We start from the raw sequence: 17247 nt of genomic DNA, 5'->3' as shown, positions 1-17247 counted from the left end.
GGAGATCACACACTGTAGCGATGACACAAAGATGACGAGATGTGCTTTCACTGCCCACTCTGATTTTGCTCTTATCGTCAGCTGGGTAATCAGAATGGCTTACTGCCTGATAACAAACAATGGCCGGGCGAAGAGAGACACGATGGATTGGAGAGATTACGCTTGACTTTTGTGAGGCAGATTACGGGAGTGTATGTTATAGAGGGATTAGGAATAAACAACAGTCTGTGGCTGTAAAGTGTTTGTGAGTGTACACGTGTCTGACCTTTGGCCTCATATTCCGAATTTGCAACCCTTTTCAAAGAAACTGCACAGTAGCTGATAGGAAGAAAACAACATCACGGGTTGTAGGATACAAACATAAAAAAATGTCACACTTGTGTCTTCCCCATCTAAGTATCTACGTAGAGTGCAATACCATGGTTTCTTACCGGGAAACAAGACATCTACAAGATCAAACTAAGATAAAAGCCAGACACGACTGACTCTGACACGTTTAGATTCAAACGTTTACATTTAGCTCAACATACATTGTGGATACACTTTGAAGAATTTATTTGATCAGCCTTTGAAGTGTTCAAAAGGAGTTAAAAGGGATGGGGTTTTGCTGAGGCGCGCAAAGGGGGAATTGAAGGTATGTTAAAGCCGTGTAAAGAGCGTCCATCTCAGGTGCCCCCAGTGGTTCACCTACCCCATAGTGACCTGCAAATATTTTTCTGAGTCACACAGACATTGACATAGGCACAGAGACAGACAGGCAGACACTCACAGTCCATCCATTTCTCCTATAAGCATAACTGTTTTTCTTCCATTGGAGCAGACTTAAGGGAGGATGCATTCCGCCTCCCGAGTGGCGCAGTGGTCTAAGGCACTGCATCGCAGTGCTAGCTGTGCCACTAGAGATCCTGGTTCGAGTCCAGGCTCTGTCGCAGCCGGCCGCGACCGGGAGACCCATGGGGCGGCGCACAATTGGCCCAGCGTCGTCCAGGTTAGGGGAGGGTTTGGCCGGCAGGGATGTTCTTGTCCCATCGCGCACTAGCGACTCCTGTGGCGGGCCGGGCACAGTGCACGCTGACACGGTCGCCAGGTGTACGGTGTTTCCTCCGACACATTGGTGCGGCTGGCTTCCGGGTTAAGCGGGCATTGTGTAAAGAAGCAGTGCGACTCGGTTGGGTTGTGTTTCAAAAGTACACACGCCTCTCGATCTTCGCCTCTCTCGTGTCCGTACTGGAGTTGCAGCGATGGGACAAGACTGTAACTACCAACTGGATACCACGAAATTGGGGAGAAAAAGGGGTCATAAATAAATAAATAAACACATTCCAACAGTAAGGGCTTGAACAAAATGTCAATCAAGGTGAGCAATTAACCCCAATTATGGGGCAAACTGTGACAAGGAGATGAACAAAGCAAGGTCTCATAAGCTCTTTTGTTGCCACCTGTCTCCCATACACTGCAGTTCAATAGAGGAGTTTTGAAAAGATGTGCAGAGAGAATGAACAAAGATGTCATGAGAAGAAAGAGGGAAGAGCGAGTGTAAAGAAAGGAGGAGAGAATATTGAGAGGGGTGGAAAAGTGCAGCGAAATAGAGATGAAGAGGAAGAAGAGAGTTAGAGATGAAGAGATAGGGGGAAAGAGAGAGGGAACGAGGGAGAGCAGAGCGGGAGCGAGGCAGAGAGAGAGAGCGATAGAAGGAGTGTGAGAGAAACAGAGCAAGCGAGCAGCCAGCCAGAACTAATTGAAGACCCACCGCTGAGGCAGAGTGGGCATGGGTGCCTCTGTGTTGCCGGGAGCAACTGCTCAAGGTGGTTGTTGCCCACACAACACCCCCGCGCCCCTCCCTCCCTCCATCCGCCTCCTCCTCCCCTCTATGGCTGTTGATGGAATGTGCTAATTGGATCAAACGGATTACAGATGTCTACGGGCGCTGCCTAAGTGTGTGTGTGTCTGTGTCTGTGTGTGTGTGTGTGTCCCTGTGTGTGCTTTTGTGACTTTTGGAGAATTGTGTGTCTAATTCTCAGAGAATGGTTTCAGATGTAACCACTACTCACAAGAGGGACATTGTGTGTGTATCATTCGATATTTTGAATATTTGTGTGTGGGTAGGCATGCATAACATGTCTGTACATTGGAGCAAGTCTCATAATAAAGTATTGTATTAAAAGAGTTGCTGCGTGCCAGTGTACCTAATGTGTTTGAGTACACAGCTCACACACACACACACACATTCATGGTCCACAACTATTTATATCCTATGAAAAACGAATTATCCCCAGTGTTTCACCGTATAGTTCATTGAATGCTACCATAAGCCACATTTAAACTCCATAGCTCATTAAACCGATGCTCCTGCACACCATGTGGGCTAGCCAAAGTCTCTCACCCCTTCAACTATGTGCATGGGCAGCAAACCCACAGGAAAAACAATACTTCCCTTAGTTCCACATCTGTTGGCCAGATGACACAGATGAGTCATACTACGGTAAGAACTCTATTCCATTAGCTTTCATCACTCCAACTCGTTGCCATATTGAACATTTCAGCAACGACTATTTGAATAACAGTTACTTTCTTAGCACTCAGCTGATATGAATAAACAAAACTCTGTTCAGTTGGCCACTCTAAACATCAGCTATGACTGTGTTGTGTGTGCTCTTTGTACAAGTGCTTGGTCCGGCCAACCCTAACACTTCCACAGGATCTTTGTCTTGATCATTTTCAGGCTAATGGCTGTACGTCTTACATAAGATCCTCGTCATCAAAATAGCTGGATAACATAGAAAATCACGGGTATAGAAACCCCCAAAATCCATAACGTGAGATAATGGGAATCACTAATCCAGTTCACACATTGCTTCATTTTAGCAACTCAACCCACTAAGCCTTCCCATTATCAAATGCACAACTACATTGCTATTATGAACTACAATTTACCCTTAGGCACAAATCTAAGATCAGCTTACCCTTTCCACATCCTAATCTTAATAAATGAGTGATCAAATGCTAAACTGACCTTAGATCAGTCTATGGATGACTAACTCCTACTGCCTATGGCTATTATGATGATGTGCAAGATTTAGGTCTACTTCCTGGTAAACGACTAAGGATATATCAGGCTTTAGTAAATCTCTATAGAAGACTATAGCAGAGATTATGGCCTGTAGTGAATTAAAGGGGTTGAGGGGAAACTATCACTGGGATTTGAGTCTGCCTCAGAAAGCCTATATTTAATGCTGTTGTGATGTTTCTTAAAGTGATATGGAGATGTTTATGCATGCATTTAGTGAATGAATGACAATTACTCATGATACTTAATTTGTGCATGTGTTGTTACTTAAAGGACATTCATGTTCTACAGTACATTAAATACATGCTGAACGAGTGCACATTTACACGCAGACATGCAGGTAAAGATACCGGTCTACATTGTAAATACATAATTTATTTACAATGTCCATATGTGCACTCACAACCATAAAGAAGACAATTGGTCTTGCTCCTTTAAATGAATCTAGCACAAACCATGGCACATCTTCCACAGGTGAATCCAAGATGTCAGAGAACCATAACAAAGTGAGCCTGGAGTTCTAAATCATCATGTCCTCTCTTGAGACAGGACAGACACAGACAAAGACACAGAGACAGCGACAGCGACAGAGAAAGACAGACACACAGCCTCAACCCTCATTGCTTCCAAAACATCCCAAAACAATTGTCACCCATAATAATAAGCGCCCTCCTTTAATTGGCTCCTGGGGAGTTTGAGACATGTTCTAAATTGGCTGAGAGAGTAGGTGTGAACTATTCTTATGGCCCTTGCGGAAATCTTTAACTCACTACCCTCCCTGCTAGCACCATGCTCTAACCTACAGAATCATATGATCCATAATAGTTCCACAAAAGACTCACAATAGATTTCAGTTATAATCATCTGAGGAGAGCAGTTATATTGTTTCCCAAACTCATTACTTAGGAGGTGTAGTGGATTCTGTCAAGACAAAATGTACTGTGCCAAATTGGTTTCAATTGAACATTTATCCCATCCTCCATCATGGTGTAGAATACACAGTCACAACTGCTTTCTTCTGGTTTCAACTGAACATGTTTCCACGATGTGGGTTTGGGGGCCAATTTGAGCAAAAAGTCTACATTGAAGTAAAAAGACAAAGTAAAGTATAGGTTCCATTTCAGGACACGTTACCCCATACCTTGCTCCCTAAAACAACCCTGCAAACGCCACTGTACTTCCTCTCTGTCCAGACTCCAGACAAAGCTAAGATAAGATAGTTGGCAAAAACAATCTCAGGCAGTGCGTGTGTATGTGTCGGCGGTGAGTGTGTGTATATAAAAACACAGATTGGTAGATATGTGGCAATACGCCACAGTCAACGTCCTTCGGCTTGAGACAGATAATCTCCCCGTTGCGTGTCTACCATCTCTGCACACTTCATAAACACGCAACACTCCCTCTTCCTCCTCGCTCCCTCTCTCCTTCACTCCTACTAGTCTCTGCTTCTTTTCCTCTCCCCTCTCTGTCCGTCTCTGCCCTCCCACTCACCTTGACATCTCTCTATCCATCTCTCCGTTACCTTCCTCCTGTTCCCTCCCTATCCCTGCACCCATCTTTCCCATAGACACACTCCATGCTCCCTGTAAAACATGGCTGAGCCAGAGACAAAGATCCCTATAATCCTCTCTTCATCTACACTGGCTGCCTGAGATTGATATGGTCTGTCTTGTTTTGGCATTTGAGATGGGGATCTTCACTTTTGCAATCACTAAATGGCTTACAGTACCCAAGCTGAGGCATGAATGCCAACAGGCTTGACAAATCTCTATAAGCAAGGCCCAGAGGTTAAAAGGTAACAGGTTGACCGAGTACACCTTGGAGTGTGGACCTAATTGCTCCTCTGCTGTTAACTGGAACTGACAAATTTATGGTTGAGGTGAGATAACCAGAAACCTCCCAGTACTGATACTGAAAGCCTGTTTATGTGTCGGTGTGTGTGAGACACCATGGACGTAAGTGTACATGAGTGAGTGAGTGAGTGAGTGAGTGTACATATCTACCTGTACAGTGCATTCAAAACCTTTGACTTTTTCCACATTCTGCTACGTTACAGCCTTATTTTAAAATTGATTAAATTACTTTTTTCCCCTCAATCTCCACACAATACCCCATAATGACAAAGCGAAAACAGATTTGTTGAAATGTTTGCAAATGTATAAAAAAATAAAAAAATAAAAAACGTATTTACATAAGTATTCAGACCCTTTGCTATAAGACTCGAAATTGAGCTCAGGTGCATCCTGTTTCCATTGATCATCCTTGAGATGTTTCTTCAACTTGATTGGAGTTCACCTGTGGTAAATTCAATTGACTGGACATGATTTGGAAAGGCACACACTGGTCTATATAAGGTCCCACAGTTGACAGTGCATGTCAGAGCAGAAACCAAGCCATGAGGTCGAAGGAATTGTCCATACAGCTCCGAGACAGTTGACGGTAAATGTCCGAGCAAAAACCAAGCCATGAGGTCGAAGGAATTGTCCGTAGAGCTCCGAGACAGGATTATGTCAAGGCACAGATCTGGGGAAGAGTACCAAAACATTTCTGCAGCATTGAAGGTCTCCAAGAACACAGTGGCCTCCATCATTCTTAAATGGAAGAAGTTTGGACCCACCAAGACTCTTCCTAGAGCTGGCCACCCGGCCAAACTGAGCAATCGGGGGAGAAGGGCTTTAGTCAGGGAGGTGACCAAGAACCCGATGGTCACGCTGACAGAGCTCCAGAGTTCCTCTGTGGAGATGGGAGAACCTTCCAGAAGGTCAACCATCTCTGCAGCACTCCACCAATCAGGCCAGATGGAAGCCACTCTTCAGTAAAAGGCACATGACAGCCCACTTGGAGTTTGCCAAAAGGCAAGATTCTCTGGTCTGATGAAACCAAGATTGAACTCTTTGGCCTGAATGCCAAGCGTCACGTCTGGAGGAAACCTGGCACCATCCCTACAGTGAAACATGGTGGTGGTAGCATCATGCTGTGAGGATGTTTTTCAGCGGCAGGGCCTGGGAAACTAGTCAGGATCGAGGGAAAGATGAACGGAGCAAAGTACAGAGAGATCCTTGATGAAAACCTGTTCCAGAGCGCTCAGAACCTCAGAATGGGAGGAAGGTTCACCTTCCAACAGGACAACGACCCTAAGCACACAGCCAAGACAACGCAGGAGTGGCTTTGGGAGAAGTCTCTGAAGAGCCCGGACTTGAACCCGATCGAACATCTCTGGAGACCTGAAAATAACTGTGCAGTGACGCTCCCCGTCCAACCTGACAGAGCTTGAGAGGATCTGCAGAGAAGAATGGGAGAAACTCCCCAAATACAGATGTGCCAAGCTTGTAGGGTCATTCCCAAGAAGATTCAAGGCTGTAATCACTGCCAAAGGTGCTTCAACAAAGTACTGAGTAAAGGGTCTGAATACTTATGTAAATGTGATTAGCTTATAATCCATTTGAGAATAAGGCTGTAACGTAACAAAATGTGGAAAAAGTCAAGGGGTCTGAATACTTTCCGAATGCACTGTATAACCCTGTCTTTTCCAACAGTCTTGAAGGAGTTCCCACATATGCTGAGCACTTGTTGGCTGCTTTTCCTTCACTCTGCGGTCCAACTCATCCCAAACCATCTCAATTGGGTTGAGGTCGGGTGATTGTGGAGGCCAGGTCATCTGATGCAGCACTCCATCACTCTCCTTCTTGGTCAAATAGCCCTTACACAGCATGGAGGTGTGTTTTGGGTCATTGTCCTGTTGAAAAACAAATGATAGTCCCACTAAGCGCAAACCAGATGGGATGGCGTATCGCTGCAGAATGCTGTGGTAACCCATGCTGGTTAAGTGTGCCTTGAATTCTAAATAAATCACAGACCGTGTCACTAGCAAAGCACCCCCACGCCATCACACCTCCTCCTCCATGCTTCACGGTGGGAACCACACATGCGGAGATCATCCGTTCACCTACTCTGCATCTCACAAAGGTACGGCGGTTGGAACCAAAAATCTCACATTTGTACTCATCAGACCAAAGGACAGATTTCCACCGGTCTAATGTCCATTGCTCGTGTTTCTTGGCCCAAGCAAGTCTCTTCTACTTATTGGTGTCCTTTAGTAGTGGTTTCTTTGCAGCAATTCAACCATATGTGTTATTTCATAGTTTTGATGTCGTTACTATTATTCTACAATGTAGAAAATAGTAAAAATAAAGAAAAACCCTTGAATGAGTAGGTGTGTCCAAACTTTTGACTGGTACTGTATGTTATAAATATGTGCCACACACACACACACACAGACACGTGTGCAAACATACACAGTATACACACACGCAATTACACATGCAAACACACACACACCCATGCAAACACACGTAAACCAAATAATCCACTCTGCCCAGCTATTTGTCACACCAACAGCTGCATACACTCCAAGCGTCACTTGTGTCACTTTAACCTTATACATTTAAACACTAACACATTTCCACTATGTCTGTTATTGATATCTGAAAACCAGGAATTCACACACTCACACCCGATGCCCGGTTTAAATTTATCAGAACCTGTAATTCACAGTTGCACCATCAAAAGGACTAATGCAAACACTGGTGTTAATCTGTGAAGACAAGAAACTCACAAACACATGTGTGCTCATGGACAAACTCGCAGATACATGACCATGAGCGAGAAGCATGGGAGAGGTCAGGACCAAATATGGTAGTCTTACAAGAGGTTTAAAAAATTGCAATTATATGCAATTGTTGTATATTCTTAAAAGAGGCAATGACGTGCTGTGGGACTCATACAATGATACAAATGTATGATTACTGTCTACATTATCCTAGGTTGAATACAGAGAAAGAGCATGCTAACCCTATCTGGCCCTCATTTATTCATCCACCCATCCATTCATCCATCCATCCATCCATTAACCCACACACCTGGCACAGCTGCCATCTGATCTGGGATCTGCCCCTGTGGCACATAAAAAGGGCCAGCCAGTAGTCTGTATTATTGTCAGCTCTGTCCTAAAGATAAGGCTGAGCCCCATAAGGGTGAATGGGGGTGAGACTGAGAGCATGCCTCTATGGGATGGATCTGATAAGAGCTTCTCACTAGGCTCTGACTTGGCTCTCTGTATAGTCCAGGATTAGACACAGGCGAGACAGTGTTAGAATAGTCTAGTGCTGAGCGATTCACCGCCATTTCTGTTTTTTTGGGGGGTTATTAAACAACTAATTGACCTACGTCGGTTCAATTATTTTAATTCCTTTTAGTTCATTATTTTTGTGAGCCCAGCGCGCCGTTTCTCTAGAGAAAAATCTCATCATTCACGAGAGAAATCAAGAACTATGTGGGACGCTGGGCTGAAGGGAGTTGTAGTTTTCATGAAGCAATTATTCAACCTAGTTCAGCGCAGAAACTTGGTAATTAATTATATTTTATATTTATATTTTAGTCATTTAGCAGACGCTCTTATCCAGAGCGACTTACAGGAGCAATTAGGGTTAAATGCCTTGCTCAAGGGCACATCGGAATTGTTCACCTAGTTGGCTTCGGGATTCGAACCAGCGACCTTTCAGTTACTGGCCCAACGCTCTTAACCACCCCCCCGTTCTTCACCGTCTCCACACATATGCTTCCCCATGTACCACTCACGCATTGTCTATCCATTCTACACCCTCTTCTCCCGTATCCCTCAATCCCTGCCTGCTGTCCCAGCTACACCTCTGTAGAAGTGGGCAACAAAGATCGGGTCCCTCTCTTCTAGAATGTGCAGGAAACTGTTCCTCTCCTCCTCACTCCATGACTCAAACCATTGGGTCCAGAGGCGCAGTTGGCATTCAAATATATTTGGTGGGCTGTCCTTAACCTGTAGCGTATTGAGCGACTCGAGGAGGGTACACACTTTCCCTGGCACAGCTTTCCCCAACAGGTCCAGCAGAAACCGTTCCCTCTGGGCAGTGCCCCAGCTCAGGAACCAGCTCAACACACAACGCTGCACCTGAAGAGTTACGTAGGAGAGTGGCAGGGGCTCTCTGCCTGCCGCTGAGTTCAGAGAGGTACAAGATAGGTTCTCCAAACTGGGAGGCACTAAACCCTGTGGTACTGACGGAAAGTCTGCCTGGCTGGGTGAAGACGAACTGGACTGTGTGCAGAACCAATCCTGTCCAGCAGTGTTAGCTGTATCCAGTGTGTTGCTACTGATGTTGGGATAGTGTGTGTCGCTGGACAGGGTGCCAGCAGCTGGGGGCATCATGCCAGGGGGCTGCTGGTTTGAGCCTTGATTGACATGGAAGAACCAGGACATCATGCACCGTTTTTTACAAGTCACGTTCTTCTTATTTTCAACATGTTGCAACCTCCAACTACAATGACCATAATCCACTGCGCATGTTCTTTCCGGCTCGGGCAGAGATGGATACACTTTTACGCCTGCTACATTAGGTTAGATACACACAGACCGCATAAGAGAGGAATGTACACAACACAATGATGAGAGGGATAGAGAAAGTTTGTGAAAGTATGCCTGATCTACTTTGAAGAACTAGTAAAAATGATTTTGTCAGACAGCTCTGTAGCATAGCCTAGCTAAATAGGATGACTAAAGACAGTACAGTATGGGGAGCAATGGCAAAGATAACAGATGGCCTGGCTGGCTGGCTGCTACTGCCTGATCAGAAATGAGATGAGGCTTTTAGGATTGAAAAATAATAAAGTCAAATAAAAAAGTTTCAAAAGTAATATACACAACTAAAATATGTTATTATTTCATCGTAATTTCCTATTTTTCTATTGATGTCTACCCAATGTGGACCTGACAGAGACAATGGAATTGAATGTTCACAATTTTTGGCTTTGGAATTTCCATTAAAAAGCTCAAAAATCATTTCACTTATAATTCACTGTATCACAATTCCAGTGGTTCAGAAGTTTACATACACTAAGTTGACTGTGCCTTTAAACAGCTTGGAAAATTCCAGAAAATTATGTAATGGCTTTAGAAGCTTCTGATAGGCTAATTGACATCATTTTAGTCAATTGGAGGTGTACCTGAGGATGCATTTCAAGGCCTACCTTCAAACTCAGTGCCTCTTTGCTTGACATCATGGGAAAATCAAAAGAAATCAGCCAAAACCTCAGAAAGAAAACTCTGGTTCATCCTTGGGAGCAATTTAGGGAGCAATTTCCAAACACCTGAAGGTACCACATTCATCTGTACAAACAATAGTAACCAAGTATAAACACCATGGGACCACGCAGCCGTCATACTGCTCAGGAAGGAGATGCGTTCTGTCTCCTAGAGATGAACGTATATTGGTGCGAAAAGTGCAAATCAATCCCAGAACAACAGCAAAGGACCTTGTGAAGATGCTGGAGGAAACGGGTACAAAAGTATCAATATCCACAGTAAAACGAGTCCTATATCGACATAACCTGAAAGGCCGCTCAGCAAGAAAGAAGCCACTGCTCCAAAACCGCCATAAAAAAGCCAGACTACGGTTTGCAACTGCACATTGGGACACAGATCGTACTTTTTGGAGAAATGTCCTCTGGTCTGATGAAACAAAAATAGAACTGTTTGGCCATAATGACCATCGTTATGTTTGGAGGAAAAGGGGGGCAGCTTGCATGCCAACCGTGAAGCATGGAGGTGGCAGCATCATGCTGTGGGGGTGCTTTGCTGCAGGAGGGACTGGTGCACTTCTCAAAATAGATGGCATCATGAGGCAGGACAATTATGTGGATATATTGAAGCAACATCTCAACACATCAGTCAGGAAGTTAAAGCTTGGTCGCAAATGGGTCTTCCAAATGGACAATGACCACAAGCATACTTCCAAAGTTGTGGCAAAATAGCTTAAGGACAACAAAGTCAAGGTATTGGAGTGGCCATCACAAAGCCCTGACCTCAATCCTATAGTACATTTGTGGGCAGAACTAAAAAAGCGTGTGCAAGCAAGGAGGCCTACAAACCTGACTCAGTTACACCAGCTCTGTCAGGAGGAATGGGCCAAAATTCATCCAACTTATTGTGGGAAGCTTGTGGAAGGCTACCCGAAACGTTTGACCCAAGTTAAACAATTTAAAGGCAATGCTATCAAATACTAATTGAGTGTATGTAAACTTCCGACCCACTGGGAATGTGATGAAATAAATAAAAGCTGAAATAAATCACTCTACTATTATTCTGACATTTCACATTCTTAAAATAAAGTGGTGATCCTAACTGACCTAAGAAAGGGAATTTTTACTATGATTAAATGTCAGGAATTGTGAAAAACTGTGTTTAAATATAAACTTCCGACTTCAACTGTAGGTACAGTTTGCACAAACAAAGTAATTTACAGTGTCGTTGATACCCAAATTATAAATATCTTAATCTATTAATAAAGGTTTTGCGTTCTCTGAACACTTTGCCTCAACACAATTCACGTGTACTTGTATTTGTATTTATTACGGGAAAAACATTTCAATACATTCATAACAGATCTCACAACACACTATATATGTGCCCTCAGCACCCTACTCCACTACCACATATCTACAACACAAAATCCATGTGTACGTGTGTGTATAGTGCGTATGTTATCATGTGTGTGTATGCATGTCTGTGCCTATTTTGGATGTGCGTGCTTGGGCAAGTATGTGTGCATGCAAGTGAGTATGCATGTGAACTTGTGTATGCAAACAAGTGTGTGTACTTGCATTTAAGTGTGTATGTGTGCGGGTGTGCCTTCATGTGGGGCAACCCTCCCGTCGCTCCCTGAAGACGAACGAGCCAAGAGGATGGAAATGAGGGTGGAGAGACACTCCCCGGGAATCTGATTGCGAGGGCTTGGAAAAGCTGCGGGAATAGGCCTTTTGGAAGGATATTTCCCGTCGCTTAATCCGCTCTCCATCTCCCCAATGCGGGATTAGGCAGGAATTCTGAGATCCAGGAGGAATGAATAGCCAGACTCTCCGGGCTCTCATGACCGCCGTTTACCCAACCTGTCGCCATGTTTCTGATCCAAATTGACCACACACACACACACACACACACACACACACACACACAGAGGAGTGCTAAGAAAATTCTAAGCAATGAGCTTCGTTGCACAACAGTTATGTTAATCTCTTGTGTTGTTAACTGCCCAATTACATTTTCTAATTACCTTAGACAAAAGGGTCAGGGGTCTAGATACACAGACAGCATATTTGACGACTACGTAAACAGTTTACGACACTTCTTGAACTTGAACTACAGTAAGTGAATTTGGATTGAACTGAGACTTTATCCACAGAGAAGCATCAGGGAACTAGTATGCTAATTAACATTAGTGCTGGGGGTTTCGTAATACTGTACTTCTGTTATCAAGTGGGCCAATAAAGTTACAGGCAATAGACCTATTACGTGTTATCTGGGCTCGGTCAGCAGGGCACAACCTTACGGAACATTCATATATTGTTGACTCTGCAGCTTTCCAAGTCTGGTGGAAAGCAAACTGAACCAGGGTTTTCCTCTAGGATTTTGCCTGTGCTTGGCTCCATTCCATAATTTATTTTTCCTGAAAAAATATGGAGAGTGGTACTCAGTAATGTGTTGTATTGGATTTGCCCAAAACATAACTCAAAAATTCAAAAAGTTAATTGCTTTGCCACAGACTTTGCAGTATTACTTTAGTGCCTTGTTGCAAACAGGATGTATGTTTTGGAATATTTTTATTCTGCACAGGCTTCCTTCTTTTCACTCTGTCAATTCGGTTAGTATTGTGGAGTAACTGCAATGTTCTTGATCCATTCTCAGTTTTCTCCTATCACAGCAATTAACACTAACTGTTTTAAAGTCACCATTGGCCTCTGTCCTCGGTTGCAACATTCACTACCGAGTTCCAAACTGCCTCTGGAAGCAACGTCAGCAGAATAACTGTTCTTTGGGAGCTTCATGAAATGGGTTTCCATGGCCGAGCAGCCGCACACAAGCCTAAGATCATCATGCGCAATGCCAAACGTCGGCTGGAGTGGTGTAAAGATCACCGCCATTGGACTCTGGAGCAGTGGAAACGTGTTCTCTGGAGTGATAAATCACGCTTCACCATCTGGCAGTCCGACGGGATGAGTCTGGGTTTGGCAGATGCCAGGAGAAGGCTACCTACCCGAATGCATAGTGCCAACTGTAAAGTTTGGTGGAGGAGGAATAATGGTCTGGGGCTGTGTTTTCATGGTTCAATCTAGGCCCCTTAGTTCCAGTGAACGGAAACCTTAACGCTACAGCATACAATGACATTCTAGACGATTCTGTGCTTCCAACCTTTTGGCAACAGTTTGGGGAAGGCCATTTCCTGTTTCAGCATGACAATGCCCACATGCACAAAGCGAGGTCCATACAGAAATGGTTTGTTGAGCACCTTTAGGATAAATTGGAATGCCGACTGCGAGCCAGACCTAATCGCCCAACATCAGTGCCAGACCTCACTAATGCTCGTGGCTGAATGGAAGAAAGTCCCAGAAGAGTGGAGGCTGTTATAGCAGCAAAGGGGGGACCAACTCCATATTAATGCCCATGATTTTGAAATGAGATGTTGGACGAGCAGGTGTCCACATACTTTTGGTCATGTAGTACACACACATACACACATACACACATATACACAGTGCATTCGGAAAGTATTCAGACCACTTGACTTTTCCACATTTTGTTACATTACAGCCTTATTCTAAAATGGAAGTGGATTTAACAGGTGACATCTGTAAGGGATCATAGCTTTCACCTGGATTCACCTAGTCAGTCTATGTCATGGAAAAAGCAGGTGTTTTTAATGTTTTGTATACTCAATGTATGCGTATATATGTACATATGTGTATATATACACAGTTGAAGTCGGAAGTTTACATACACTTAGGTTGGAGTCATTAAAACTTGTTTTTCAACCACTCCACAAATTCCTTGTCCATCTACTTTGTGCATGACACAAGTAACACTAAGTTGACTGTGCCTTTAAACAGCTTGGAAAAATGATTCCTTCTGATAGGCTAATTTACATCATTTGAGTCAATTGGAGGTGTACCTGTGGATGTATTTCAAGGCCTACCTTCAAACTCAGAGCCTCTTTGCTTGACATCATGTGAAAGTCAAAAGAAATCAGCCAAGACCTCAAAAAAAAAATTGTAGACCTCCACAAGTCTGATTCATCCTTGGGAGCAATTTCCAAATGCCTGAAGGTACCACGTTCATCTGTACAAACAATAGTACGCAAGTATATATTATTTTTTATTTTTTATTTCACCTTTATTTAACCAGGTAAGCCAGTTGAGAACAAGTTCTCATTTACAACTGCGACCTGGCCAAGATAAAGCAAAGCAGTGCAATAAAAACAACAACACAGAGTTACATATGGGGTAAACAAAACATAAAGTCAAAAATACAACAGAAAATATATATAGTGTGTGTGAATGTAGTAAGTTATGGAGGTAAGGCAATAAATAGGCCATAGTGCAAAATAGTTATAATTCCATATTAACACTGGAATGATAGATGTGCAAAAGATGATGTGCAAATAGAGATACTGGGGTGCAAATTAGCAAAATAAATAACAATATGGGGATGAGGTAGTTGGGTGGGCTAATTTCAGAATGGCTGTGTACAGGTGCAGTGATCGGTAAGCTGCTCTGACAACTGATAAACACCATGGGACCACGCAGCCGTCATACCGCTCAGGAAGGAGACGCATTCTGTCTCCTAGAGATTAACGTACTTTGGTGCGAAACGTGCAAATCAATCCCAGAACAACAGCAAAGATCCTTGTGAAGACGCTGGAGGAAACAGGTACAAAAGTATCTATATCCACAGTAAAACGAGTATCTACAGTGCTATGAAAAAGTATTTTCCCCCTTTCTAATTTTCTCTACTTTTGCATATTTGTGATACTGACTTATCAGATCTTCAACCAAAACCTAATATTAGATAAAGGGAACATAAGTGGACAAATAACACAACAATTACATATTTATTTCATTTATTTCATAAACAAAGTTATGCAACACCCAATTCCCCTGTGTGAAAAAGTAATTGCCCCCTTACACTCAATAACTGGTTGTGCCACCTTTAGCTGCAATGACTCCAACCAAATGCTTCCTGTAGTTGTTGATCAGTCTCTCACGTCGCTGTGGAGGAATTTTGGCCCACTCTTCTATGCAGAACTTCTTTAACTCAGTGACGTGTGGGTTTTCAAGCCTGAGCTGCTCGTTTCAAGTTCTGCCACAACATCTCAATTGGGATTAGGTCTGGACTTTGACTAGGCCATTCCAAAACTTCCAATTTGTTGCTTTTTAGCAATTTTCATGTAGACTTGATTGTGTGTTTTGGATCATTGTCTTGCTAAATGACCCAGCTGCGCTTCAGCTTCAGCTCACAGATAGTCTGACATTCTCCTGTATAATTATCTGATACAGAGCAGAATTCATGGTTCCTTCTATTAAGGCAAGTCGTCCAGGTCATGAGGCAGCAAACCATCCCCAAACCATCACCACCATGCTTGACCTTTGGTATGATGTTCTTACTGTGGAATGGAGAGTTTGGTTTTCGCCAGGCATTACTGGAACCATGTCGTCCAAAAAGTTATACTTTTGAATAATCTGTCCATAGAACGTTCTTCCAAGAGTCTTGATGATCATCCAGGTGCTTTTGGCAAACTTGAGTCAACTTTTTGGACGAGATAGGACCAATTATGCCTGGCGAAAACCAAACACACACACACACATACACAGTGAGGGAAAAAAGTATTTGATCCCCTGCTGATTTTGTACGTTTGCCCACTGACAAAGAAATGATCAGTCTATAATTTTAATGGTAGGTGTATTTGAACAGTGAGAGACAGAATACAGAAAAACGCATGTTATGAATTGATTTGCATTTTAATGAGGGAAATAAGTATTTGACCCCCTATCAATCAGAAAGATTTCTGGTTCCCAGGTGTCTTTTATACAGGTAACGAGCTGAGATTAGGAGCACACTCTTAAAGGGAGTGCTCCTAATCTCAGCTTGTTACCTCTATAAAAGACACCTGTCCACAGAAGCAATCAATCAATCAGATTCCAAACTCTCCACCATGGCCAAGACCAAAGAGCTCTCCAAGGATGTCAGGGACAAGATTGTAGACCTACACAAGGCTGGAATGGGCTACAAGACCATCGCCAAGCAGCTAGGTGAGAAGGTGACAACAGTTGGTGCGATTATTCGCAAATGGAAAAAACACAAAATAACTGTCAATCTCCCTCGGCCTGGGGCTCCATGCAAGATCTCACCTCATGGAGTTGCAATGATCATGAGAACGGTGAGGAATCAGCCCAGAACTACACAGGAGGATCTTGTCAATGATCTCAAAGCAGCTGGGACCATACTCACCAAGAAAACAATTGGTAACACACTACGCCGTGAAGGACTGAAATCCTGCAGCGCCCGCAAGGTCCCCCTGCTCAAGAAAGCACATATACAGGGCCGTCTGAAGTTTGCCAATGAACATCTGAATGATTCAGAGGAGAACTGGGTGAACGTGTTGTGGTCAGATGAGACCAAAATGGAGCTCTTTGGCATCAACTCAACTCGCCGTGTTTGGAGGAGGAGGAATGCTGCCTATGACCTCAAGAACACCATCCCCACCGTCAAACATGGAGGTGGAAACATAAAGCTTTGGGGGTGTTTTTCTGCTAAGGGGACAGGACAACTTTACTGCATCAAAGGGATGATGGACGGGGCCATGTACCGTCAAATCTTGGGTGAGAACCTCCTTCCCTCAGCCAGGGCATTGAAAATGGGTCGTGGATGGGTATTCCATCATGACAATGAACCCAAAACACACGGCCAAGGCAACAAAGGAGTGGCTCAAGAAGAAGCATATTAAGGTCCTGGAGTGGCCTAGCCAGTCTCCAGACCTTAATCCCATAGAAAATCTGTGGAGGGAGCTGAAGGTTCGAGTTGCCAAACGTCAGCCTCGAAACCTTAATGACTTGGAGAAGATCTGCAAAGAGGAGTGGAACAAAATCCCTCCTGAGATGTGTGCAAACCTGGTGGCCAACTACAAGAAACGTCTGACCTCTGTGATTGCCAACAAGGCTTTTGCCACCAAGTACTAAGTCATGTTTTGCAGAGGGGTCAAATACTTATTTCCCTCATTAAAATGCAAATCAATTTATAACATTTTTGACATGCGTTTTCTGGA

At 43.7% G+C, this 17247-nt stretch overlaps 2 protein-coding genes across 2 annotated transcripts in view; both read right to left on the bottom strand.

The window, feature by feature from the left end:
• Window positions 1–17247, bottom strand: part of LOC311132476 (uncharacterized protein) — a gene marked incomplete at its 5' end in the record, with an annotated part of 85360 nt that overhangs the window by 20138 nt on the left and 47975 nt on the right. The window lies entirely within an intron of this gene.
• Window positions 8708–9394, bottom strand: LOC311132079 (uncharacterized protein C14orf119 homolog). The gene has a single exon (XM_084165255.1). The coding sequence runs from the start codon at window positions 9357–9359 to the stop codon at window positions 8745–8747; it is 615 nt and encodes a 204-aa protein (XP_084021381.1). The 5' UTR covers window positions 9360–9394; the 3' UTR covers window positions 8708–8744.

The sequence above is a fragment of the Coregonus lavaretus genome, assembly GCF_964263955.1.
Source record: "Coregonus lavaretus genome assembly, chromosome: 7".
Classification (NCBI taxonomy): Eukaryota; Metazoa; Chordata; class Actinopteri; order Salmoniformes; family Salmonidae; genus Coregonus; species Coregonus lavaretus.
Note: the sequence above shows the minus strand (reverse complement) of the source record. Positions and strands in the feature narration are given on the sequence as shown.